This window comes from Oryctolagus cuniculus, chromosome 7, assembly GCF_051225735.1.
Source record: "Oryctolagus cuniculus isolate XC-2025 breed Fujian yellow rabbit chromosome 7, ASM5122573v1, whole genome shotgun sequence".
Lineage (NCBI taxonomy): Eukaryota > Metazoa > Chordata > Mammalia > Lagomorpha > Leporidae > Oryctolagus > Oryctolagus cuniculus.
The window spans coordinates 42,116,244-42,140,698 of NC_142873.1; the positions used below are offsets into that span (position 1 = coordinate 42,116,244).

A 24,455-nucleotide genomic window follows, 5' to 3' on the forward strand; every position below is an offset into this window, starting at 1 on the left:
CCTGCAGGGCTCTGCTCCCCTCTGTGCCCTCAGGGAGGAGGTCCCCGAGGCCTATGGGTGGGATTCTGGGGGCTACAGGTGGGGATCTGCAGAGCCTGCTGTCCCCTGTGGGGGTGGACAGTGGTAAGCTGGGCCCCAGCGGTGTGTGTGGGAGGCTGTGCTGATGTCACAGTCTGTGCTCTCCAGCTGGACAGAGGAGAGACTCTGAGAACTGGGGAAACCAAGAACTGAAATTTTGTCATAAGAGGAGTTCAGCAGAAAGGCACCTGACTGATGTGGTGTGGTTGTGAAGGTCATGGACGCACGGAGGTTGTGCAGGAGCCCTGGGTGGGAGCGGGGCTCGAGCACTGGCCAGGCACTCCGTGCACCAGCGGGGCCTTGTTCAGAATCAACACAATGAGCAAATCCTTGGAGCAAAGGGCTCTAAGCCTCCAACTCACTGATGACTAGGGACCCTGCCCCAGCTGGGGACCACCAAAGCTTCTTACACCAGCGTCCTTGGCAGCTCTGGCCTGGAGCTCGAGGTGTAGGCCCATTTGTGACTCACTTGGTGCAGGGGAGGCAGCTGTGGTTGTCAAAGACCATCGTGGGGCCCAGAGGCTGCTGAGATGCAGCCGTGGGCCTGGGATCCTCCACCTTGGGGGGAGGAGAGATGTCACCTGGCATAGGCCTGGCCTCTCCCCTCAGTGCACCTTCTCAGGGTCTGCAGCCAGCCTAGCATGGGGAAAGGTTTCACAGAGTCAGATCACTGGGAACTGCAATGACTGTGGGTCTTGGAGGGGCAGGGACGAGGTACTTGGAGGGCAGTGGCTCGGCCACTGACAAACTGCCCAGACCTCTGTGAGACTGTGTCCTCTTTAGTAAAATGGGCAGGTAATCATACTGATGCCTCATGCCGCTCACAGGGGGGCTTCTTTGCAGACAAGGCGGGGGAGGTAATGACGACTTGGCTCCCTGGGGGAGTCTGTAGAGCAGATGCAGCGCCACACCCCCAGGTACCCATGGGCTGGACTCTGCCCATCCTTTGCCCTGGGGAACTCAGCCTGGGTCAGGCTCCTGTCTCAAGGTCACAGGCACAGGAGCTCATTTAAATATCCTGGGCACAGGACCCGTGCGAGCCCCTCCCCTGCGAGGGTGCTCAGTCTCAGGCTGCCCTGCTCCACAAAACAGCAGCAGTCCCCATCTGTCTCTCTCTCTGTTTTTTTGTTTTGTTTTGTTTTGTTTTGACAGGCAGAGTGGACAGTGAGAGAGAGACAGAGAGAAAGGTCTTCCTTTTGTCATTGGTTCACCCTCCAATGGCCGCCACAGCCCGCACGCTGCGGCCGGCGCACCACGCTGATCCAATGGCAGGAGCCAGGTGCTTCTCCTGGTCTCCCATGGGGTGCAGGGCCCAAGCACTTGGGCCATCCTCCACTGCACTCCCGGGCCACAGCAGAGAGCTGGCCTGGAAGAAGGGCAACCGGGACAGAATCCGGCGCCCCGACAGGGACTAGAATCCAGGGTTCCAGCACTGCATGCAGAGGATTAGCCTAGTGAGCCGCGGCGCCGGCCTCCCCATCTGTCTCACACAGAATGGTGCAGCCCTTTTCATTTTTCACTATTATAGCAAGTGAGTTAAATAGGTTACATCATTGAAGCATATCACAGGTTCTCTTAAAACTTGCCCAACTAGCAAGGGGTAAGAAGTTCAGGGTCATCCGTTCTGAGGCTGCACATGTGTTTAGCATCGTACTTAGACTCCGTGAGTGTTGAGTGGAAGAGAGGCTCTCATCCCGCAGAGTCCTCCCCTACCTCCCTGTGCCTCTGCCTTGCCCCAATCCTTTGCAGCAGGCCAGGGGTGGGGGGAGGATGTGGATGTGATGTGAAGTTGTAAGCCTGGAAAATGAGGTCTGTCTCAGGACTCTGCTCTTGCCAGTCAACCCCAGGCCATGGATTTGTAGAAACGTCATGTGAGGGTGAGGGAATGGAGAGGACAGCTGGAGTCCATGACAGGGACATTTCCTGTGGCAGGGCTGTGTGTGTGTGTGTGTGTGTGTGTTAGTGATGGATGATTCTGCACTTTGGGTCACATCTCCCACTAATTTCTGCCTCTTCTGAACTCCAGCTCTGCATTCTCAACCATTGGTGATCCTGTAGGCTCCTCACAAATTAGGCAGTCGCCTCTCTCTCCACCCCCTCACCTCCATCCCAGCCCAGCCCAGGCCCTTGTCTGTGGCCTGGATTAGTGCAATGTCTCCCACTGGCCCCTGTGGCTCAAGAGTCTCCCAAGAGGCTCTAGTGCTCTGATCCTGCCTCACCCATTACCAAGAGCTTCAGGGTCCGTAGAATTCATTTCCGATGCCTCAGCCTGGCATTTGGAATCATTCACAGCGTTTCACTTAAAGTGTGGCCCTCAGACCAGGGGCACTGGCCATAACCCAGGTCCTTGCAAGGAATGCAGAGTCCAGGTTCCCCTAGTCAACTGAATCAGAAGTGGCTCTTTTAGAAGACTGCCAAGTGAACCCTACGTGCAGTCAGCAGGTGCTGCTTTCTGCTTCTCTGATACGTACAAATGTGGGATCACACATATGGAATATACATTATAGCTACACTATCTCACCAAAGTCATGCATATGTGTGCCTTTTAAAATGTGCTGAAAGGTCTCAGGCCCCTGCTAGTCTCCATTTCTCTCCCCAGAGGCAACCACTTCTGTTAGTATTTCTGCTTTTCGTTTTCTGTGGTAACTTCTGGGTCCCTCGGTAACATTTAGAAAGCTCTTTCTGGGGTTTTCAAACACAGATGTCACCTAATGACTTCCTGCTACTCAAAGGGGATTTAACTCATTCATGCTACCCCAGTCCCCACTGCTGCTCAGCTCTGCTGGTTGCAATCGCTCCTTCCTCATCTTCTCTCCCCTGACTGCTGAACCCAGGTTGTCTTCTTGTAGTTAAAAACTGTTGTGCTCAGGGCCAGCACATAGGCATAGCAAGTAAAACCTCCAGCTGTAGCACCAGCATCCCATATGGGTGCCAGTTCATGTCCCGGCTGCTCTACTTCCAATCCTGCTCCCTGCTAATGTGCCTGGGAAAGCAGAAGAAGATGGCCCAAGTGCTTGGACCCTTGCACCTGTATGGGAGACCTGGAAGAAGCTCCTGGCTCCTGGCTTCGGATAGGCACAGCACTGGCCGTTGTGGCCTTTTAGGGATTGAACCAGCAGATGGAAGATCTCTCTCTCTCTCTCTCGCTCTCGCTCTCGCTCTCTCTCTCCCTTTCAAATAATAAATATCTGCTGTTGGAGGAGAGGGGGCTGACTTTTCTGCTGGGGAGCTCCCATGTGCCAGCACGAGGGGCTCTCTTGGGCCCAATACTGTCTACAGTTACTGCCAGAGCTCTCTCCTGGCAGTACATTCAGGGGTCTCTGTTTCTGCTTTAGAAGAACCCTCCTGGGCTGTATCTCGACATACTCTCTAGCCTGCAGGGTTTCTGATGAGCAGTCCACTGTGAGTCTAATTGGAGATCTGAAAGTAATCTGACATTAGTCTTGTTCACATTTTTAAATCTTTTCTTTATGTTTACTGTGGAAAGTTTGACTACAATGTGTCATGGTGAAGATCTTTTCTGGTCATGTCTGTTAGGAGTTCTGTGTGCTTCCTGTCTTTGATCTCTCTTTCTCCAAATTGGGGAAGTTTTCTGTAACTATTTCACTTTTTAAAAAGCCTTCTAATCCATTCTCTGTTTCCATGCCTACAGGAACACCTATGTTGGAACTTATGCAGGCTATAATAGTGAAAAATGAAAATTTCTGCACCATTCTGTGGGAGACAGATGGGGACTGCTGCTGTTTTGTGGGGCAGGGCAGCCTGAGACTGAGCACACTTTCAGGGGAGGGGCTATCCCTCTGAGGCTTAATGGAGTGTCTGCTCTTTCAGTGAATACCTAGAGGCATGTGCTGGGTTTGGTCAAGGAGCTCTGTTCAGTGCTCCAGAGTGAGAGGAGTGTCCAAGGTGACACCCAAGTTGGGCATGGTAGATCTCTTTTTTTTATCAGAGGAGAGAGTTTGATCAGCTCTTTTGTCATAGTCTCACTCCCTCCTTCTCTTCTCCAAGGCAACCAATGCCCAGGTGCTAGCCCCAGTGGGCACAATATTCAACCACGCTGCCACAAGAGCTACACAAAGGATCCATGCAGGCCTCAGTGTGAGCACAGATCCCACAGCAATGGCCCAGCCAAGGCAATCAGGGAGCTCCGTGCATGTGGAGCCGCCCATAGTGCCTGCCCAGAGACCCACCATACCTTGCACCCTCCCACACACTCCGTGTTCCCACATTCCCAACACACAAGGCTCCCACAGTCATGGAATGCCAAGAATCCACTCTGCCCTGCCAGTCCATCCCATCCACAGAGAGGCAGAGAGGCTCCCAGAGCCAGCTGCCTCTAGGTATTCCACCCACACAGCCTAAGCCCCAGAGCTTGTGATGTGCTGGGAGGCTGGGACACCTCACAGTCCTACAAGAGCACCCAGCCCCTTTCAGTCCTCCCAGCCAGACTCAGGTGTGTCCTCTCAGCTTTATCACCAGTGGCTTGGACTGCTGCAGTCTGGTCTCACTTCACTCTCCAAAGCTGGTGCTGAGGCTCTTGGCTGCTGGGGTCCTGTGTTGTGTCCGTGTTTATGCTGCACATCCACACCTTTCACGTAGATCCACAATGTCCCTCTAACTTCCGTGGAGTTTCCACTGCAGTTTTCTCCCTAACTCTTCCCTGAGATTGCACTTGCTCAACTTTTTTTTAACTATCTTCTCCTAGACTAGAGTAGTAAGCTCCTTCTCTATCCCATCATTTTGGAATCTTCAAGAATCCATTTTTAAAATAAGCAAATCACAGAATCACCAATTTGCTAAATTCACATTTATTCTGTCAACTATTGATAATATTTATAGTTACTTGAATCAGATTTGTCAGTAGGTCCTGTGAGAACCTCAGTCAGTGATGACTCCTGGGTTCTGGCTTCAGGCTCCCTCTCTGGCCCAGTCTCTGCCTGTCAGTCTCCTCATCCCTCTGCCCCTCAGCCTCCCTCTCTCAGGAACCTGCAATTCAGACCCCTCAGGAACTGACTGCTCTTTCTAGTAAAAGGGAGATGAGCAGAGAGGAGAACACTGTTTAAGGTGCTCTTCAGAAGAACAACGAATACCTGCCAACTAAAGTGAACAAATCTTCAAAGACCATTGTTTCAACCATTCTGCCTCTGTATTTTAGGCTGTATACAGTCTAAAGAAGTTTCTGTAATGGATAGCTTCGATAATTTCAATGACTTGTTCACTCAGTGAATTGGCCCATTTCTGCCCCACAGCACCTCGCAGACAGGTGTGCCCAAGCCCAGTCTCTGCTCGGAAGCTGCCAGGGGCATATCTAACCTTCCAGCCTAGAGACAGGGTTGTATCTGTGCAGAAGCCCACAAGGTTCACTGGCCTTAGTGCAGTGAACACCATGATGATAGCAAACACCCAAGGGAGAACTCTTTGGTTCCATGATTACAATAATAAGTAGATAGAGACACATTGAGTGACAATTTCAATAATGCTGTGGTGTTACTTTTTTCTATTTTATAGATCAGTTGTCATCTGCGAGAGTTTTGTTAAGAATGAGGTTATCTTTAGGGCCGGCGCCGCGGCTCACTAGGCTAATCCTCCGCCTTGCGGCGCAGCACACCGGGTTCTAGTCCCAGTCGGGGCGCTGGATTCTGTCCCGGTTGCCCCCCTTCCAGGCCAGCCCTCTGCTGTGGCCAGGGAGTGCAGTGGAGGATGGCCCAAGTGCTTGGGCCCTGCACCCCATGGGAGACCAGGAGAAGCACCTGGTTCCTGCCTTCAGATCAGCGCCGTGCACCGGCTGCAGCGCGGCGGCCATTGGAGGGTGAACCAACGGCAAAAGGAAGACCTTTCTCTCTGTTTCTCTCTCTCACTGTCCACTCTGCCTGTCAAAAAAAAAAAAAATTAAATATGGTATCGGAGGTGAAGCTCTGCATTTGGTCCTTCAATCCACTGTCACTGATTTAATTTCCGTGAAACAAAAACACCCAACATATTACATTGAATTTGTAGGTTTGAAAATTACTTTGGGGTAGGCATTCTGCCTAGCGGTGAAGACACTAGTTAGAATGCCTGGGTCCACTTCTGACTGAGAATTCCTGCTAATGTGGACCCCAACCTGAGAGGCAGCAGTGATGACTCAAGCAATTAGGGCCCTTCCACCCTTGGGAGACTTGCATTGAGTTCCTGGCTCCTAGCTACTGCCTGGGCCGGGTACCCAGAGGATGAGGAGCTGGGTCTCTGTCTCTCCACCTTTCAAATTGAAGTGGCACTCTGACAAGAGGGACTCCATTTTAGAGCACCCAAGAGGCCATCTTGAGAAAGCACCCCACCATGAGACTCTGGTCTGAAACTAACTATGGTCTAAAACTCAGACAATAGCATAACACTGTATCCCATTTGGCAGAACATGGAAGCTCCCTAGCATGACCACTCAAGCTTAAAACAGAGAGGCTGTGCCTGCACAAATGTTACAATGTAGTTTTTCCATTGTCAAGATTGTGACTTAGTTCAGCTTGACCTTAATAAGCATGTATTCCTCCCCGATCCTAGCAACCATGTATTCCCCCTTCCCCTCCTTGTGGTTTTTGCCTTTATAAACCTTTTTGCTCTGAGCTTCAGAGTCTTGAGTTCTTTAGACCATAAGCCCACTCTCCACCACCAGTGATAAAAGACCATCAGATTTTGTCAATGTGTGGTGCTCCTCTGTTTGCACTCGCTCAGGCCCAACAAAATAAATAAATAAATAATTTTAAAATTAAAAATTTAAATTACAGAAAATTAATTTGAACAACCATTGCTTCATTGTTTTACCATTTTTTATTTATTTCACATACACTTTTTGGTTTATAACATGCATAAGATACTTATACATCGTATTATATTTTAATAAATTTAAGGGGCATAATAAAATAATTTAAATCAATACTGGGTAATAACTGGTAGCTTTGGGATCCGCAAGGAGGGAAGGCCTATACTTCCAGGAATGGAGAGTCCTTGTCAAGGTCCCCACGGGTGCCTAAAGGTCAGCCAATGAGGATCAGACCAGCCTCAACCTTTAACCCCCACACCCTGAATCTATAAAAGGATCTCTCCCAATCTCTGACGTGTGATTTTCCCAGCCCCCCGCTCTGTTGGGACCGGGAACCTCACCCGGGAGCGGAATCCCAATAAAAGCTTGTGAATTAGTTGATTCGTCTGCCTGGGAAGATTTGTTACGCCGGACACCTTGCAATAACAACTCTTCTCTTTTTTTAAGGTTTATTTAGTTATGTGCAAAGCAGAGTTACAGAGAGAGGAAGAGACAGAGAGAGATCTTTCATCCTCTGGTTCATTCTACAAATGACCACAATGGCCACAGCTGGGCTAATCCAAAGCCAGGAGCCAGGAGTTTCTTCCGGGTCTCCCCGAAGGGTGCAGCGACCCAAGTACTTGGGCCATATTCTACTGCCTTCTCAGGTCATTAGCAGAGGACTGGGTTGGAAGAGGAGCAGCCAAGACTTGAACAGGCACCCGTATAGGATACCAGCACCACAGGCAGAGACTTAGTCTACTATGCCACAGCGCCAACCCTGACAACTCTTCTCTAAAGATATTCCATTTTTGGACTATAAAGCAAATTTTAATTCAATTAGTATAAGAAGTGAAGGTAAAGGGCATACGTTAACAGCATAATGCATGCATTAAACTGACAATACAAAGCATAAGAACCCACAGGAAGGGACCAGTGCTGTATAGCATAGTAGGGTAAGCCTCTACCTGTGGTGCCAGCAATCCCTGTTCACATCCTGGCTGCTCCTTTTCCAATCCAGCTCTCTTCTTGTTGCCTGGGAAAGCAGTGGAAGATGGCCCAAGTGCTTGGGCCCCTGCACTTGCATAGGAGACCCAGAAGAAGCTCCTGGCTCCTGGCCGCTTCAGATTTGCTCAGCTCTGGCCACTGTGGCCATTTGGGGAGTGAACCAGCAGATGGAAGACCATTCTGACTCTCCCTCTGTCTGTAACTCTACCTCTTAAAGAAATTTAAAAATCTTTTAAAAAAAGAAGCTACAGGAGAATTTTATTTATAAATAATTAATTATGCAAAAGCCCCAAATAAAAGTATTTTCAAACAGTTGCTAATCAAAAGAATGCTACATCTGCTGGGGCTTGTTCCAATAATGCAATGAAAATCTATTGATTATTGATGCATGAGAAACAGAAAACCAATACCATATATTCATAGATATTGAAAGGAAAATGATAAAATTTGATGTTTTCTTTTTTGTGAAACTTGCAATAAAATAGGATGCTGTAAATACTTTCTTAACACGGTTTTATATATATATATATGTATATATATATATATATATATATAGTCTTTGATCTCCCAAAATCACACTTAAAAGGGAAACCATTTATATTAAAATTAGCAACAAAGCAGGACATATTTTCTCATCACTGTCATTTATTTGGTTTGGAGGGTATTAACTAATGCCATTATGCTAGAGGAAAGAATGAGGCACAATGATTGGAAAGAAGCAGAAGTTTTAATCATTTGTTGATAATACGGTTACTTACCTAGAAATTCATTGAGATAAATAAAAAACTTTATAAACAGCAGGGAAACTTAGTGGCTTGGCTTCATATATATGGTATATATGTATTTTTTTATTGTTACCAAATGATTATAAGATATATTGAAGGAAGTACCTATTAACTATATCAACAAATTAATTGAACATCACAATTTCAACAAGATATACTTTTTTGCTTTTGTATGTAGAATATGTTATGTAATAAAAGCAAAAGGGTCTTGGAATAAGTTAGGTTTTGTGAAAGCCTGAGCTAGGGCGTTCACATGCTCAGAATGAAGCCTGGTGGGCGGTGGTGCAGGAGAAATATCTCCTTCCCTTCCCTCCGCCAACCCAGCTCCTGTCTCCGCAGGACTCCTGCTTTTGCACATTCAAGGGCCACCTCCTCCCCACTGGTGGGCAGCGGGCTCCTCGCAGACACTCCAGGGAAGCACCTCTCTCCCTGACTGTCTCTCCGAAGGCCCTCCCTGACCATGCGTCCTCCCTAATATGCACGAAGTTGGTCAGAAGTCGTGGCTGACCTCTTAAGCGTCTGCCTCTCACACTTGGACGTTCGAGTAGCAGTGTCTGCTCGTAACCAGTGAAGCGAGAACACTCTCGGTCCATTGGTACTGCTATAGCAAAATACCACAGACTGGTCAGACAGAAACCTATTTCTAAAGGCTGAGAAGCCACAATCAAGACACCAGCGGAGTTCAGCACCTGGTGTCTGATAAGAGGCGCGGTCTGCTGCCCGCAGGCTGCCTTCCCACAGTGTCCTCTAGAGAGTGCAAAGTCTGTGTCCTCACCCAGCAGAAGGTGGACAGGCAGAAAGAGGTGAACTTTTATAAGGGAACCGGACCCCACTCATGAGGCCGTGATCCTCGTGACTCAATCCCCTACCAAGCACCACATGCCTTAACACTGTGCCTTAAGGATTAAGTGTCAAGGTGAATTATGAAGGGGACTCCATCCCAACAGCTGTGTCTTCCCAGGGGAGCTGCTCGTGCCACTTCACTGTCTCATGGGATGGATCGGGGGGAGGGGGGGGTCCAGTCCCAGCTCTGCCTCTGGGAGCGGTCTCTGAAGACTCTAGGGTGAAGGGGGAGACACGGCAGATTGTACCAAGTCCTTCACCGCCCCAGTGTCTTTTTGGTCTAGGTGTCTCCTGTGGGCCCTGGGTTCAAGTGCAACTCCTTGTAGATAGTGTGGGCCTCTGGAGCAAACTCGGGGCTCTGTGCATGGCAGCCGCCCTCCTCCGTGTCACCCTGCAATTCAAGTGGGGTTGGAGAGTGGGCATGGTCAGCTTCGAAGACGTAGGTAGAGGAGTCCATCAGACTCCATCTCTGTGTGGGTGGTGCAAAATTCAATCAGGTGGCTCTGGCTGTCAACTCTGCTAACTCCCCGGCCTGCAGCCGCAGCCCAGACCCACACAGAGTCTCTGCACTGGGCTCTGTCCTCTGCCCAGGATGCTACCCCTTGCCTCCACCACCCAAGACCTGCCCAGCACTTACTCCCTCGTCCCTGCTCTCCTCCACAGCGCTCATTAAAACTGCGAGCCCCCCATCCCCCACCCCTCCCCACCTTCCCCATCCTCCCTCTCCTTAGCGCTTAGAATCAGCTAACACATCATACATGGCATTATCTTGCTTGCTATTCTCCTCACCCCACCTCTATTCCTATCAGTGTGTCCTCGACAGGGAGGCTTGAAAACGCTCATGGACAATGGGATTAAAGGATATTTTGAAACAAACAATTTTGAAAGCTAAGCACAGTTTCTTATAACACATATTATTCATGGTCTTTCTAAAAACCACTTGTGGACACAATTTCACAATTTTTCAAGGTGAGGCCAGGAAGGTCAGCATGCCCTGGGAATCTGGGACAAATGGGAAATGCCAAGCCTAACCTAGACCCTTGAGTGGGCCTAGCGAGCTTCTCCTAAGCCCTCTAGGCAATTCGGACGTGAGCCCAAGTTGGAGAGCCACTGCCACTGAGGAAGCCCCTGCAGTGCCCTCTCCTGGCCTCGCTGGTCCTGTCTCCAGCCTCGCCCTTCAGTGCAATCAGAGGGCAAGCACCCATGGGAGGTGCTGACGCACCGTTCATGGTGAGACTCAGGCAGGTCAGGGAGAGGGGCTAGAGGGTGGGAAGAACAGGGACTTGGTGGATGCCCCTCAGAGCCTGGCATCCACTTGCCTCCAGGTACCCCTGGGGTCGCTGGCTTTACTTCTTTAGGCCTTGGACAGCGGGCAGACCCAAGATCACTTCCGCTCTTGCCTGGCCTGTGGCCTGAGTCTCAGCCCGTGGGTGGGAAGCCCCTCTAGGCTTCTTGGCCTACTTCCACCCCCAGCCGAGCTGTGTGGTCTTGGGCCAGTCACTCACCTCACTCAGCCTCACTCCTCCTCTGCCCTGTTCTACCCCCACCCCAGCCCTGACGAGGTCGTGGTGGCCGAGATGTACCTGCGAGGTGTCCTCCCTTTGTATCCCAGCTCCCAATGTGCTGTGGGTGCCCATATAGTGCAAGGCCAGGTTGGGACCCAAGTCTGACGGTGGAGCAGAGCAGCCTGGATTTCCCGGCACCCCTGGCTTCTAGCCTTCTAGCACTATCCGGCCTCACCGATTGGATCCCTGGCACTCTCCGGCCTCACTGATTGGATCCCTGGCACTCTCCAGCCTCACTGATTGGATCCCTGGCACTCTCCGGCCTCACTGATTGGATCCCTGGCACTCTCCAGCCTCACTGATTGGATCCCTGGCACTCACTGGCCTCACTGATTGGATCCCTGGCACTCTCTGGCCTCACTGATTGGATCCCTGGCACTCTCCAGCCTCACTGATTGGATCCCTGCAGACTCACCTTTGGAGGACTCAGGAGGTTGATCTCCGCATAGACAAAGTCAAGGGCGCTGGTCTGAAGGTTGGCCTGGCCCCCTGTGGGAAGGGCCCGGGCAGCAGCTGCTGAACAACAAGGTGCAATCTAGGTGAGCCCTGCTCGGGCCCAGCTCGGGGGCAGCCAGAGTGCCCGGGGTGTAAGCACAGGCCCTGCACTCCTGCCCTGCTCCCGCCACCCACTGCCTTTACCTTCTGGGCATTCACACAGCTCCCATCCTCGGCACTGCTCTACCCCAGGCTTCTACCAGGGCAGATCCACAGGAGAGGCGAGTGAGGCCCTATCGGTCCCTTCTTCCGGGGCTGCTCCACCCACAGGCCCTCCCGCAGGGCCACCATCCTCAGTCTCCCCAGCACTTGCCTCTCTCGGTCTCCATCTTCCTCCGCCTCCAGACCCACGCGCCAGTCCCCATGCTCACCATCAGAACCAAGATAAGGATGACTTTCCACAGCCATTCGATCGGAAGAGAACCTGGGGTCAAAGAGAAGCAGGTGTCAGATCCGCCTCCCTCGGGCCTGTCAGGCTGATGGGGAGTGAGCCCACTCTGGCTCAGGGCCTGTTGCAACCTTGCTGCAACCTGGGTGGCTTGGCTCCTTCCAGTCTCTGCACACTGGCCGCACCTGCAGTGTTTCTCCCGCCAGGCTTTCTGTCCCATCTCTGCGCAGGAGACCCCCACTGGCAGGGTGCCTCTGCCCACCCCTCAGTCTGCCTCCCTCTCCTCCACTCAGGCCTCCGGGAGGAAAGTACCTTCCAAGAGCGGGAGAGGATGGGGGGATCTGCATGTGGCTTTCTCTGGGCAGTCTTCCTGTTACTGCCATAAAAAAACTGCTATTCACCCCTCAAGGCCCCATGCAGGTATGCTGCTTCTTTGATACCTGTCCCAACTCCTATAATAACAGTTTCTCAAATTCTTTTGATTTTCTTGAACTACACTCGGTATTTGCCTTGACTTCAGCATTTAGCATCTGGCTTTATATTTAGAAATGTATTCCTCCTCTTCACCCACATTCTCATTATGGACAGATTATGTGTCATACTGCTATCCCTTTACATATGAAGATTCTTCAAAAAGTTCATTGGAATTAATTAAAAGATAAATTGATTTTGATGCCAAAATTTTGAAACTTCATAGAAATGTGTATTATGAAAATAACTACAGGTGTATTTAAATTTTTGCACTGATAAACTTATCTTTTAATTCCATTTTCCATGAACTTGAAGTAGCCTCATAGATTATCTCTTTTAATTTTTTTGAAGATTTATTTTATTTATTTGAAAGGCAGAGTTAGAGAGAGAAAGAAAGACAAAAAGAGAGGTCTTCTATCCACTAAGTCACTCCCCAAACGGGCACAACAGCCAGGGCTGGGCCAGACTGAAGCCAGGAGTTTCTTCCAGGTCTCCTACATGAGTGCAGGGGTCCAAGGACTTGGGCCATCTTCTGCTTTACCAGGTGTGTTAGCAGGGAGCTGGATCAGAACTGAAGCAGGACTGGTGCTGTGGCATAGCAGGTAAAGCCACCACCTGCAGTGCCGGCATCCCTTATGGGCAATGGTTCAATACCCCCCGCTCCACTTCCAATCCAGCTCTGTGCTATGGCCTGGGAAAGCAGTAGAAGATGCTCAAGTTATTGGGCCCCTGCACCTGCATAAAAAGACCTGGAGGAAGCTCCTGGTTCCTGGTTTCAGATCCTCACAGCTCCTGCCATTGTGGCCAACTGGGGAATGAACCATCGGATGGAAGACCTCTCTCTCTCCCTGCCTCTCCTTCTCTTTCAGAGTGACTCTGACTTTCAAATAGATAAATAAAATATTTTTAAAAGAAGAAGAAGAAGAAGAAGAAGAAGAAGAAGAAGAAGAAGAAGAAGAAGAAGAAGAAGGAGAAGGAGAAGGAGAAGGAGAAGAAGAAGAAGAAGAAGAAGAAGAAGAAGAAGAAGAAGAAGAAGAAGAAGAAGAAGAAGAAGAAGAAGAAGAAGAAGAAGAAGAAGAAGAAGAAGAAGAGAAGCAGCTGGGTCTCAAACTGGAGTTCATATGGGATGCCAGCATCACAGTGGCGGCTTTACCCCCTACTCCTCTTAATTCTTTTAACAACCTGATGAAGTAGGTGGAATTATCATCCCTCTTCTAAACAGAAAGCCTCAAAAACTTCAGTGGTTTGCCCAAGGCCACACAGACATTGCTGGCATTGCCCCTGCTGCCCTAAGTGCCTTGAGGGCAGAGACTTGTCTTCATTTTCACTGCACTCCCCTCAGGCACATGGCAGGCATGCAGGGAGGTTTGCAAGTTGTGCGCTCCCTGGAGGAATCCATGTGGAAATGGCCAGGAGGAGACTGTTCAGATGAGAGCCCCATGTGCGCAAGCGGAGCCCAGGACGACTCCGGCAGGGCACAGCAGCCGACCGGATGAGACCTCCTTTGTTGCTTCAGTTCTTCCTGGGAAAAAGCATCTGATGGCAGGAAGGCCCGGAGGCTCAGCACACAACCCTAACCCACCCTGGACACAGCCGAGTTGACCCCAGAGGCCGACTGAGGGACATGAGGTCCTGAGTGATGGTGGTGAGCACAGGGTCACCACAGCTCACACTGCTCAGAGCAGGCTGGGTGTGGCCTGTGCATTCAAAGGGGAGGATCAAGCTCAGAAAGGGCGTGCCCAGCGGGCAGCAGCCATGCCAGGCATCCATCTGCCTGCCTGGGCCATCCAGGGAGGGCCCCTGCGCATCCTAGGACTGGGCTGGGGGAGTCCCGGAAGCTCATCACTCCTTGTTCCTCAAGTCTCATCCCCCTTTGGATTCTGATGGCTCATTCAGCCTCCCAGGCTTCTTGATGCTGGGAACAGGGTGCTCCATGTCCTGGTGCCATGTTTATGCTCTGGGTGATGCAGCAGTCTCCCAATGTTGGCACAATTTCTGCACTTGTAGGTTTGAAGACTGCAGCAAGGATGCGATCATTCGTCAAGGTGCAGGCTCTTGGGTTTCCCTGTGGGAGCTTCCTTACCATGTACTCAGTCCCATCCCGCATTCTCCGTGCATTCTCTGCCACTGATTTGCATCACCCTTGCTCGTCGATCACACTCACCATGCCACTGACAGATGCTGCTCAGGTCTAACACGGCATTCTTCTGGTCCACAGGATTACTGACCACACAGGTGCCATGGCCATTCAACTGGTTTATGGGCAAACTCAGGCTTAGATTCCTGGAGTTGGGGGCTGACCCCAGTGTCCCTCTCTGCTCCAGCTCCACGTAGGAGTCTTTGCTCATCCAGGTCACAGTGAGGTCTTCTCTGGCCCCTGGGGTCCCACACTCCAGGGTGACATTGCACCAGCCTGATGTGTTAGATGACGAATGAATCAGGATTTGGGGATGTGGGACGGGCTCTGGGGGAAGAAAGACAAAAGAGAAACTGAGCTTCAGGACTGCAGGTTCACCGGAGTCTATCGATCACTCTCCCCCACGTGATGCAGCCAAGGGAGGTTGCCCATTGTCTTAAGGTCAGGTCTGGGGACAGAGCCTGCCCCATCTCCTGGACCAGTGGGTTTTCACTCCCCACCCAGGGGCAGATGGTTGAGGTTCTTCCCCGACTCAGGAAGGGACCTGGAGCATCTCACTGTCCATCTACTCCACAGAGCAAGGTGAGACTCACTTCCTCGACTTCCCCAAGTTGCCTTGGCCCCTCACTGCTTTCCCATAACTCCTCCAAGTCATGGAGAATTTCTATGATTTCTATGATCTATGATCTCCCACCCAGCCTTTAACTAAAGGGGCAAAACTAAGACACTTAACACATGTGAGTGCTTAGGATGCTAATTGCCTCTAAAAGAAATTCAGGAATGTGCAGGAAAAAATGACTTCAAAAATGAGAAACAATAAGGTATAGCACTAATCAAAGAAATCAATGAGATTTACAGTTAAGTAAAAATAATCATGATATGATAAATATAATGTATCAAATATTATTTCTTTTTTTCTAAAGATTTATTTTATTTATTTGAAAGAGTTACAGAAAGAAGTAGAGTGAGAGAGGTAGAGCGAGAGAGAGAGAGGTCTTCCATCTGCTGGTTTATTCCCCAGATGACTACAATGGCTGGAGCTGAGCTGATCCGAAGCCAGGAGCCAGCAACTTCCTCTGGGTCTCTCATGAGGATGCAGGGGCCCAAGGACTTGAGCCATCTGCTGCTGCTTTCCCAGGCCATAGCAGAGAGCTAGATCAGAAGTGGAGCAGCCAGGACTTGAATCGGCACCCATATGGGATGCCAGCACTGCAGGCTGGGGCTTTAACTCGCTGCGCCACAGCGCCAGCCCCCAAATATTATTTCAAAAAGTTGTATGAATAACCTACTATGAAAAATTATGTATGAATTCCAAATATTTTTCACTAAAATAAATCTATCAATTTAATTCCATTTTCCACAAACTTGTTGGAGTACCCTTGTGTATCTATGTGTGTTCACATATTTATATAATTGCATGTGTATATAATGACCAGAACATGAGAGAGATTGAGATTATGATGAAAAAAATGTGTTCAACTTCTTGTTGCACTCAAAGGAAGAAAAAATAATGAGTATCTTGAAATATTGCAGTAAAAATTTGTTTAGTAATCAGAAGGATGAAAATCTAAGGTTTTATAACTTCCAGACTACTAGAGAAGTTTGAATCAAAGAAAATTCTATGAACCCCACAAAGCAGTGGAAGAAAAACAAACAATGATATACAGAAAGATTAAATAAGATGTAAGCAATAGGTCCATATACCTAAAACAAAAATGAAGTATATTTTAATGTATTAAATCCCCCCATTAAAAGGCCAAGACTCTCAGATTATGTAAATCCAATGTGTGCTATTTTCATTACCTAATGACACAGAAAGACTAAAAAGAAAGAGGGGAAAAGACAGACTGGGAAAATGTCCATGAGATTACTGCAAATATCAAAATAGTTACTACAGACAAAATAAAATTTAAGATTAAAAAGAGCAAGTGAGACAGAGATTCCCTATAGACCTAACAACTGATAACACTTCTTGGAAGTGTACAAAGTGCTGCAAATTAAAATGGAACAAGACTCCCTGGAAGTTCAAGGACAACTTACCAAATGCACTGTTTTAGGAAGGACAGGTATGAACAGACCAGAGTGGAGGATGGGTAACAGGTGCAAACAGATCTGAATGGCCAGGAGGCCACGCAAGGAGGCAGCTCCCTGCACACTCACTGCCAGTCCCGCTCTGCCATTGACTTCTCTGCTCTGCAGTCTGGACAGCGAGGTTCTCCATTTCTCAGTCTTTCCTGTGGCGGAAATTCTGACCAGCAAAGCAAGACAGAATCTTCTGGGTGGGAAGAAAAGTGTTTGCTCCTGAAAAGACAAAGCCTCAAAGCAAGAAAGATCTGTCCAATTGTCCTCCTCCCTTGCTGTCACGACTGTGGGTGCTGTCTGGAGTAGCAGCCACCTTGGGGCCATGAGGCAACAAGCATGATGGTCAGAACCTTTGCAAGGACGACAGAGCAGAAAGAAAGAGCGAGCCCAGGTCCCCAGTGATGAAGCTGAGCAGCTGCACCAGCACTGGCAAATGTTCCGCCCAGACTTCTCGGACAGGAGAAAAATAAACCCCCTCATTTCGGTCTTTGAAAATCAAGTCTTATGTTCAGTGCAGTCAAACATTTTCGTAATTTGTGCACATAGAAGCAATTAAAAAGGAGACATTCAATCGGAAAAACCAAAAATTGATTTTCTTAAAGTATCAATTAAAAGAAAAAATACTGATAGATATGACTAAAAAATGAAAGTCCTAAGTAAATGACATTAGGAATGAGAATTGAGATATAGCTAAAGATACAGAAGATATTATTTAAAAGTTTAAGAAAATGCCATGTACAAATGTACATCACAGATTTGAAAATGTAAATCAACAGTGCTTTTCCAGGAAGGTATAAACAATATAAATTCAATTAAGAGGAGGCAGTAAACCTGAACAAACCCATCATCACAGCCTCAGAAGAAATTAGAAAGGTTTTACAGTGAGTGCTACCAAATAGCCAAGGAAAATAAAAATTTGTGTTCCATACACTGTTCCAGATCCTCAGATCAATATGAAAGTATAATTTAAGACTCACATCAGATAGGGAGAATGCCAAAAACAAAACAGAGCAAGAGAAACACACTTGCAAGTCTATGGATTAATGTCAGTATAAATAGAAAACTTTAAATCCCTAGATTAAGTGTCAGCAAATATAATCTCACAATCCATCACAATCGAGTTTGGTTTATTATGGGAACATGAACTATTATAATTAGGAAATTTATCAACGTCACTTACTCCATTAGCAAATGAAAAGACAACAATAGCTAGCATTGATTGAGCAGGGATAAATTTCCAGGCCCAGCTCCAAGGTCTTCCTATGAACTCATTTAATCTTCATTACAACCCTATGGCATTGCAAGGGTCAGATGTGTCACCAGGAGCAGCAAGGGCAGGGAGAGGCCAATTTTTCCATAAAGGTCCACAGGGTAAATAATTTAAGTTACAGAAGGTATAGGATCACAGGACACATCAAATACAATATGGAAGTGAACGGATGTGGCTATATTCCAGTGAAACCTTATTTACAAAAACAAGCATTGGGCTGAATTTGGCCCATGGCCATAATTTGTCAATCACTGATTTAGGACAGTTATTAAAAACAAATTCTCTGAGCCAACACTGTGGTGTAGCAGATAAAGCCGCTGCCTGCAGTAGCATCCCATGTGGGCACTTGTTCAAGTCTCAGCTGCTCTACTTCTGATCCAGCTCTCTGCTATGGCCTGGGAAAGCAGCAGAAGATGGCTCAAGTTCTTGGGCCCCTGCACCCACGTGGGAGACCCATAAGAAGCTCCTGGCTCTTGGCTCCTGATCAGCACAGCTCTGGCTGTTGCAGTCACCTAGGGAGTGAACCAGTAAATGGAAGACCTCTCTCTCTGCCTCTACCTCTCTAATGCCACCCTTCAAATAAATAAATAAATCTTTAAAAAAAATTTCTCAGGCCCTTCCCAAGACTCAATGAATATAAACCTGGTAGAAATATTTTTAAGTAGCTTCTTCAAAGGATTTTACTTTAATGAAAAGGTAATAATTTAAATATAAAACTAAGTGGAATCTCTATTAGAAAATGGTATGAATCATAGTGGAGTGTTTTGATAGTTCATGCTCTTAGGCATTAAAAATATTCACTCAGCAATTGGTTTATATGAATTTTATTATATATACTTCTCAATGGGTGAAGGACTATGAATCAAGTTTCAGTAGGAAAAAGCCTAGAAAAATTGAGTATGCTTCTGTAGGACTCCTTTCAATATTGCTTAAATTTATTTGGCTGATGGAATATTTTCAGAATGCCCACTGGAGCTGTGTAATGAACAGTACATGCCAAAGAGGGCAGAGGGCAAATCCTACCCTACAGGCGAGAACTGACCACACGGGTGGCTCCAGTGCAAGGCAGAGAGAATCAAGCTCTAGAAAAAAAAATGTTTTCAAAGAATCTTGAGAGTTTGAAATGGAAAGGCTCATTCTGAGAGAAGAAAGATGAGATCATCATTATTTAGGACAGTTAGTTCTGAAAGCCAAGAGTTAAGGGAGAAACAGCACCTGGACAAGGCTTTGATATGATGAACACTGTTTGCCTAGAAACAGCAGAAGATGGGATCGAGTGCTGAGAGGAGCGGTTAGTTCTACAGGGACAGGGAGTGGGCAGGTGCTGCTGGAAGATTTCATTGGGCACTGGTGGATTGTCAGGGAATGAAAAGGAGAATGGAAGGAAACCAGCTGATGGTACTTCTATTTTTTCTGGTACCTTCTCCTCTGCTCCAACCTTGTGTTTTGCATGATTGTCAATCACACACTCTGACTCTGGTAATGGGGGAGAGCAGAAGGCTCAGGTCTCGCCAGTCAGAATACGCTGTTCCCCTGAGAGGGTGAGCAAGGGGCCTAAGCCTGAGAGGCCTGGAAAGGCCCCTGGGTGGAGTGGGTGAAGAAAGTCCCTTTGTTCTCTGGGTGGACGGGACCCAAAGCTGCCAAAGGACTGCATGGGAAGCCTAAGGGAGCAAAGCTGATGAGAGAGAGAGAGAGAGAGAGAGAATGAATTTGAGACTATCTGGTCCCACCAGAGAGAGGAGAGTACGCATCAGCTTCCTCAATCCAGCAAGCAAGAGGACCAAAACTCCTTACTGATCTCTGCCCCAGGAGATCTGTGTATCTTGATACTGTAAACTGTCTTTATCAACCTAATTTGATATTTCCATGTCTTGATTCCCAAAAAAAAAGTGATAAAACTGTTTGATGTTACTGTAAAAGCTAAGCCATGAATTTATCAGTCAAGAAGAACAAGAGAAAGAATAAGATCAAGAATGAAAAGCTGGAGGCCAGGGAGGCAACTGGCATATTCTCCACCCTCAATTTGGACACTCAACCCAGTCCACACAGGCTCTTGTTACAAGTTTTCCCACATCCCATGTTAAAGTCCCTCATCCCTCCCCAACCCACACCAGGTGAGGAATTGTGGGTTGTGCAGGGGAGAGGTGGGAGATGGGTATTCCCTGGAAAACCACCAGCACACAGCAAAGAGGAGAAAGGGCCAGGTGGGTGAGGGGAAGGCTAGCAGATTCAGAGCACGGCGCATGGGAGAAGTGTGCCGGAGAGGAGGCCGGAGCAGCAGCCAGGAATCAGACCCTATGGGGAGTGGGGTTGAGCTCCTTTTCCTGAGTGTCACTGATTGCCAGGAAAGGGGGTAGGCAGTACTGTTTCCTTTTGAGCAGGACTACAATGAGAATCGCGTCTTTCAAAGATCAAAAGAGCAGCTGTGGGAGGATGATTTGAAAAGAGGAAGAGGCCAGAAGCAGGGAGGCCAGGTAGAAGGCTTCTGCGATAATCGGTGCAAGGTGATGGACTAGTGCTCCAGGAGGCTGGATACCTCCATCCCCCCCCCCCGCCACCCCGCAACACACACACACACACACACACACACACACACACACTCTGCTCTCTCTTCTCCCACCTTCTCCACTGCACTGTCTCCCCAGGGCTCCCTGCTTCCTGCTGGAGGACGTCAGTTTACTCACTGGTCAGGGAAAGCCAAGGGCCAGGGGCTGGGTCGCCTTCTGCCTCTTCAACTTGGGTCCAGGACAGAGTTTTGTGCTGAGAATTCTCCAACTGAACTTCAGATCAATTTGTCTAAAAGCATTTCACCTGATGACCAGTTCCAATGGTCAATCTCCTACTTAGTGTTTTTCCTTCACCTTTGTCAATATCTAGTCCTTTCATTCTCTCTTACCCACTTCTGATGGAGATTTAAGAAGTTTTAAACCTAGTTTTGAACCAACCAATTAATTGTATTTATGATATTTTGCATTTCTAATAATCAACATTACAACATTGTATGATTGAACAATGCTTTATCCTTTTGGGTTGGGGTTGCTCTGCTTCCCCATTTTCATGCCCTTTTAATTATACATTTTAAGAAAGTTTAGCTAGTTTTTGCTAAAATATGTACCTTCAAAATTTAGCTTTTATTTTTAGAGCATCAGAAGAGATGCAAAAACTCCTACAAGGGGGTTGGCTCCTTTACCTGATTTTGGGCTAATTTATTTATTTTGTTAGGAATTTTAAATAAGTCTTCTTCACCACCTGTATTTTCTCCTTTTTTGGCATCACAGAAAGCCTACACTTACACACATCCATTAAGTGAACTTCACACCATTAGAGGAAATCAGTTTAGGCTAGCTCACTTTAGAACGGTGGTAGTTGGACTGCTGGGTTGGGCATGGACGCACGTCTTACCGTATACACAAAGCCTAAAGGCCTCCTGCTTGGATTGTCCTGAGCGGAATTTGACTTCTGCTGTATACAGCCCACTCATCTCCATAGTGAGGTTTGTGATGCTCAAGAAAGCCAGCTCCGTCAGGCTGAATCTGCGCTTGTATTTGTCTTCTAGTTCATACCATTCAGGATTAGGGCTACCAGGCTTCCAGGACACCAGAAGCAGCCTCTGCATATCCCCACAGTACCAAGTCCACTCAATCTCTCGGATGGCGGGGCCCAAGGAGGAGTTCAGCGGCAGCTGGGCAGATCCCCCCATGGTGCTGTTCAGTGTGCAAGAAGAGCTGGGGTCCTTGACAGCCTGGAATCCTGGAAAGGAAGAGCTACAGTTAGGGGAGGAAGAGGGTAGAATAAGCAGGGTGCTGCATCTGCTATATATATATATGGGTGCTGCCCATCTGCTAATCACATTAACTTGATATTTACCAAAAGAGAATGAATCCATATTTACAGACAAGGAGACACGCTGCAGAGGTAGCTTCCTAGGCCTTGGTCTGGCCCAGAACACAGCCGCTTGGATTCAAGCACGTGTCTGCCACCCTCCCAGACTCCTGCTCTTCCCTTCTTTTGGTGCCCGCACCCAACACGATCCTTGATCTAATTCCAGGGAAAAGAAATGGAAAGCAGGAAAGATGATAACTAACCTGACTTTCCTGCCTGTTTGTGTCCACTGAAAACAACCATTTCTGCTCTCCCTGTTGCCACCAGTTTTCCACACTTCACTGTGGTGTGACTTTTGGTCCATCATCCCTCTGAAACTGCTCCCGATTCTTACACTAATAATCTTCTAATCATCAAACCAGGCACTTGACGCGTGAGTAATTCTCTACTCTTCTTGTTTGGTACAAAGTTTTACCCTTCTGGGCTCTCAGCCCAGCTTTAGTCAATATATGTTGAGTGAGCAAGGTACTCCTGAGGCTGCTGGGCTACAGCGAGGAGCAAGCAGGCCAGGTCTCCGCCCTCCTGGAGCTTCCCCCTTAATGAGACTGCAGAAAGAGCACGCGAGCCAGATCTAAGAGAATCAGAAGTGCAGTGCAGAAAGTAAGAAGGATGTGGCACAGACTTCACAACTATCACCTGGCACTGGAACTTTCTTCCCGTAAACAGGAGAATCTTCTACCTTGCAAACAGAATTTCCTACCTTGTGAGTCAGAACCTATGTCCCACTATAGAAGCTAAAAATTCCATATACACACTTTCCCAGCTTCCTTTGTAACTGGGACAGCACATGACCTAGGCTTCTCCAATCAGACACACCTACCCCACACTTTTTTTTTTTTTTTTTTTTTTGACAGGCAGAGGGGACAGTGAGAGAGAGAGACAGAGAGAAAGGTCTTCCTTTGCCGTTGGTTCACACTCCAATGGCCGCCGCGCTGCAGCCGGCGCACCATGCTGATCCAATGGCAGGAGCCAGGTGCTTCTCCTGGTCTCCCATGGGGTGCAGGGCCCAAGCACTTGGGCCATCCTCCACTGCACTCCCGGGCCACAGCAGAGAGCTGGCCTGGAAGAGGGGCAACCGGGAAAGAATCCGGCACCCCGACTGGGACTAGAACCCGGTGTGCCGGCGCCGCAAGGTGGAAGATTAGCCTATTGAGCCACGGCAACGGCCTGCCCCACACTTTCAAATATAAGCCTGTTACATGAAGATAGGAGGACTACAAGATCTATGCCAGTGGCAGTAGTATTGTGGCAATGAGCATATCCAGTCATCTGAGGCAAGTGTGCCCGCAGTTCTGAGGCAGGACAAGTGTCCATAGTAAGTGGTATAGGGGTGCGACTGTGATGTCTACCCCAGGAGTCACATGCCAGCTTCAACTACACCAACCCTGGTGGTATGACTTAGAGTGTGGTTCCCGGATGAGTAGTCTCAAAGTCTGGTCATCTTGATCCCTCTATGGTTTGTGGGAGTCTGATAATTCTAATTAGTTGCATGGAACTAAGAACCCTGACAGACACTTAGAACGATGTGATAGAACAGTTGTAGTTTAGGGGAGGGGGTGATTCATCACTCCAGAAAAACACAACTGTTTCTCTTGTCCTGCCAGTAGATGACCTCAAGGCTGCAATGCAAGTATGTGTGTATTGGTATCCTTTTCGTCAAGTAGTATATGGGTGTCATTTCACCATCTTCAAGTCTCCAGGATTGAGATGACAAATCTGATTATTGTTTCATTTCAGAGGATTTTCCTTTCAAAGCTTTCAAATTTTTGTTCCTTTCTATCATACTTCAAGAATGGCACCAGCATCTGCTAAATTATATGTCCTTTTTTATTAAGGTAAAATTCTCATACGTACAATTAAGTTTGTAGGGTACAATTCAATGGCATTTGGCATTGTTCTGAAACTGCCACCTCTGCATCACTCTAGAAAAACACCTCATATTCATAAAGAATCCACTCTATGCCTTTCCCCTCTTGGCTCCTGGAAACTACAAATCTACTCTCTGTGTCTATGGTTTTGAATATTTTGGATATAGCATATAAAAGGAGTTATACAATATGTAACCCTTAGTGTCTGGCTTCATTTACTTAGCATAATGTTTTCGTGGTTCATTCAAGTAGTAGTATGTATCAGCATTTGGTCCCCTTTTAGGAATGAATGTACCACCACATGTGTATACCACAATTTGTTTACCCAGTCATCATCCACTGTTGGATATTTGGGCTATTTCCCTCTTTGATTATTATTAATAACACTACTATACACGTTCATATACAAGTTTCTGTGTGGACATGTGGTTTCTTTTCCCTTGGATATAAACCAAGGAGTGGAATTTTTCAGTCATATGATAATTCTGTTTTTTGGAGAAACCACCTGTTCTTCATAGCAGCTACACAATTCTATATTCCCACCAGTAATGTAAGTGGCCTTATTTATCCACATCCTCACCAACACCTTATTTTTCTTTTCTTCACATTAAGGTAATGAGTGTAATATCTCATTACAGGATGTCTTTCATTATTTAGGTATTCTTTAATTTTTGCCAGCCATATTTATAGTTTTCAGTGTATAAATCTCTACCTCCTTGGATAAATTTATTCCTAGGCATTTTTTATGTATAACTGTAAATGAAATCTTTTCTTAACTTCATTTTCAGACTGCTCATTGCTGGTACAC

General features: G+C 47.7%; 1 protein-coding gene across 5 annotated transcripts in view; it reads right to left on the reverse strand.

Annotated features, from left to right (window-relative positions):
- Positions 1–6,863: 6,863 nt before the first annotated feature.
- The window catches only part of LOC103350037 (SLAM family member 9), a 32,264-nt gene continuing 14,672 nt past the window's right edge, over positions 6,864–24,455 (reverse strand). For 3 of the 5 annotated variants that reach the window (XM_008264267.5, XM_070076879.2, XM_070076878.2), the window contains exons 2-6: positions 21,300–21,647; positions 14,573–14,872; positions 11,863–11,973; positions 11,470–11,570; positions 6,864–9,880 (exon numbers count right to left, since the gene is read on the reverse strand). In XM_008264267.5, the coding sequence (XP_008262489.3) occupies positions 9,770–9,880; positions 11,470–11,570; positions 11,863–11,973; positions 14,573–14,872; positions 21,300–21,647 (971 nt within the window). In that variant the 3' untranslated portion in view covers positions 6,864–9,769. The remainder of the gene's footprint in view (positions 9,881–11,469; positions 11,571–11,862; positions 11,974–14,572; positions 14,873–21,299; positions 21,648–24,455) is intronic. The other 2 variants (XM_008264268.5, XM_070076880.2) reach the window with 1 other exon arrangement.